A 2,049-nucleotide genomic window follows, 5' to 3' on the forward strand; every position below is an offset into this window, starting at 1 on the left:
GTTTGCTTATCGCTAAGTATCATTTTTACTATTTTCTGACTGATCAGCCTCGTGGTATGAGTAGGTACTGCAGACGTGTATAAAACGCAAAGTATATTGTCACCATGTTTCACAGCATGACATTTATGATATTCCGAACACAAATACGTTTCCTTCGCTCCAATAAATTTCCAGGTACTCGCGGTTACTCTCTCGTCGTTGCTCTCTTCGTGCTCGCGCGAGAGCGCGAACGTTTCGACCGCTTGATGATAAAACGTTCGCAAAATATCTAATCTATGCGATCCTGTCACGCGATTTTTCGCGCATTGCGAGTTTCTGCCAAGCACGAATTTTTCCGTCTTGTAATTTGCTAGTAGAAAGCTGAAATATTCATAGAATGTTAGAATAATATCAATCAATCATATAAAATATTTGTAATGATAAATAACTTTTTTTTTATTTTGATTACCCGAGTGTTTCACTATCTAAAGAGACCGACGTAGGTAAGTTTCGCGGATAACACTGTTCAACAGTGCATAATGTGTCCATATTGCTCTTCCAGCATTGCACAGCAAATCTCTCAATTTCTGTTAATTCTGGATTTGGTCCACATAACGCCAGAACTTCTACATGATTAATTAGAGTCACAGACACCAATCTGAAAGCTACCTAAACAGAATATTGTAAATTGAAGTTATTAAAATTATACATTTCACACTTGTCAATTTATTTTTTAATTTCAGAAAATTAAATACACGCATATCTTTGCAAAAATACTTACGTTCGGACTTTTACGTGGTAGAAACACTGGAATGTCTCGTGTGGTACAAATACTCTCTGAAGCGATCGCTATCGTTAATAACTTTCTTTCCACAGGGTCCAGTGACCACCAGCCTTCCGTAGCAGCCGCCACGCAACCATGCACCAGAACACATCCGTACATCGAGTCCAAACATTCCATAAATCCCTCTAAACAGGTCTTGAATGCATATTCATTGAGTATCACATGTAATTTCATGCAGCATTTATATAAGAAAATTTCAGGTACCTGAAGCAAATGACTCTCTGAGGATATGATGCATTCCGTCATGTTGATCATATCGGTTTTCGTAGAAATTTTGTCCCCTATGTTCAAGCAGTCCATTAATCTGTCGATAATAGGACTGCATAGACGCATATCCTTCTTGAGCCTCTCTATATTTTTAGTATTCTTTATCTCATCGATGCCGGTGAAGAGAATCATTGCGCCAAAGGTGGCGTCCAAAAACTTGTCCAGCACATATTTCGTTACTCCGCTCGCGATTGCTATCAGTATGATGCACTGCTCGAATTCTTTCCACGCCACCGTCACGTCCGGCAAATCCGTGCTCAGGAGAGTGATGTCGTGTGATTTCAAGAACATGTGAACTCCATTGAGGGACGCAATTTTCGAGAAAGTCATCTGCAAACAATTATCAATTTTAAAATATCTGATTTCTGTGCAGCAAGACATTACATGTATTTTTTGTAAACATGTTTAATTTAAAATGCTGCAAATCCATTTGATTCTCTATGTGCTTACCGTGTCGCTGTCTCCCTTCTGGCGTGAAAACAGAGGAATCCCTCCGGAAGAGGTCAAGCACATAACGTGCGCCGACATTCTCGTTCAGATTCGAAATTGCGTTTAGAACTTGTGATGTTACTGTTATATGTCTTCGAGCGCTTCAAGATTGTACAAAGGCAGATGTGGTTTAAGTTTAGACTTAAAAATCAATACTCCGTGCCTTGATTGATCACGTGGGAAGTTGTTGTCAACATATTTTGCACAATTGATCGGTGCTGTTCACAACATTCTACAATATTTTTACAAAAGGCAAATTACAAAACAGATTTGTACTTGGCAGGAAATCTCAGTGTACAAAAAATCGTGTGACAAGATGTATACATATTGATATCACGGAGAATTTCCACATGACATCACTCAGAGTACAGTTTGACAATTAGTCAGCTGTTTGACGAAAGATTAATTTTTTCCATAGTTTAGAAAGATTCAAGTTGAATTCGCCTTTAATCACCTATTAGATATTGAGC

The 2,049-nt window shown here is 38.5% G+C and overlaps 1 protein-coding gene across 1 annotated transcript; it reads right to left on the reverse strand.

Moving 5' to 3' along the window:
* Positions 1 to 6: 6 nt before the first annotated feature.
* Positions 7 to 1,618, reverse strand: LOC112457856 (protein fuzzy homolog; the record flags this gene model as incomplete). The annotated part of the gene is made up of 5 exons (XM_025021153.1): positions 1,541 to 1,618; positions 1,028 to 1,420; positions 761 to 958; positions 449 to 648; positions 7 to 360 (listed from the first exon to the last, which is right to left on the reverse strand). Coding segments are annotated over exons 1-5 (1,223 nt in total), but the record flags the coding sequence as incomplete, so codon positions are not given.
* Between the last annotated feature and the right edge of the window lie 431 nt (positions 1,619 to 2,049).

Source organism: Temnothorax curvispinosus, unplaced genomic scaffold (genome assembly GCF_003070985.1).
Source record: "Temnothorax curvispinosus isolate PA1 unplaced genomic scaffold, ASM307098v1 QBEX01008376.1, whole genome shotgun sequence".
In the NCBI taxonomy this organism is placed as follows: domain Eukaryota; kingdom Metazoa; phylum Arthropoda; class Insecta; order Hymenoptera; family Formicidae; genus Temnothorax; species Temnothorax curvispinosus.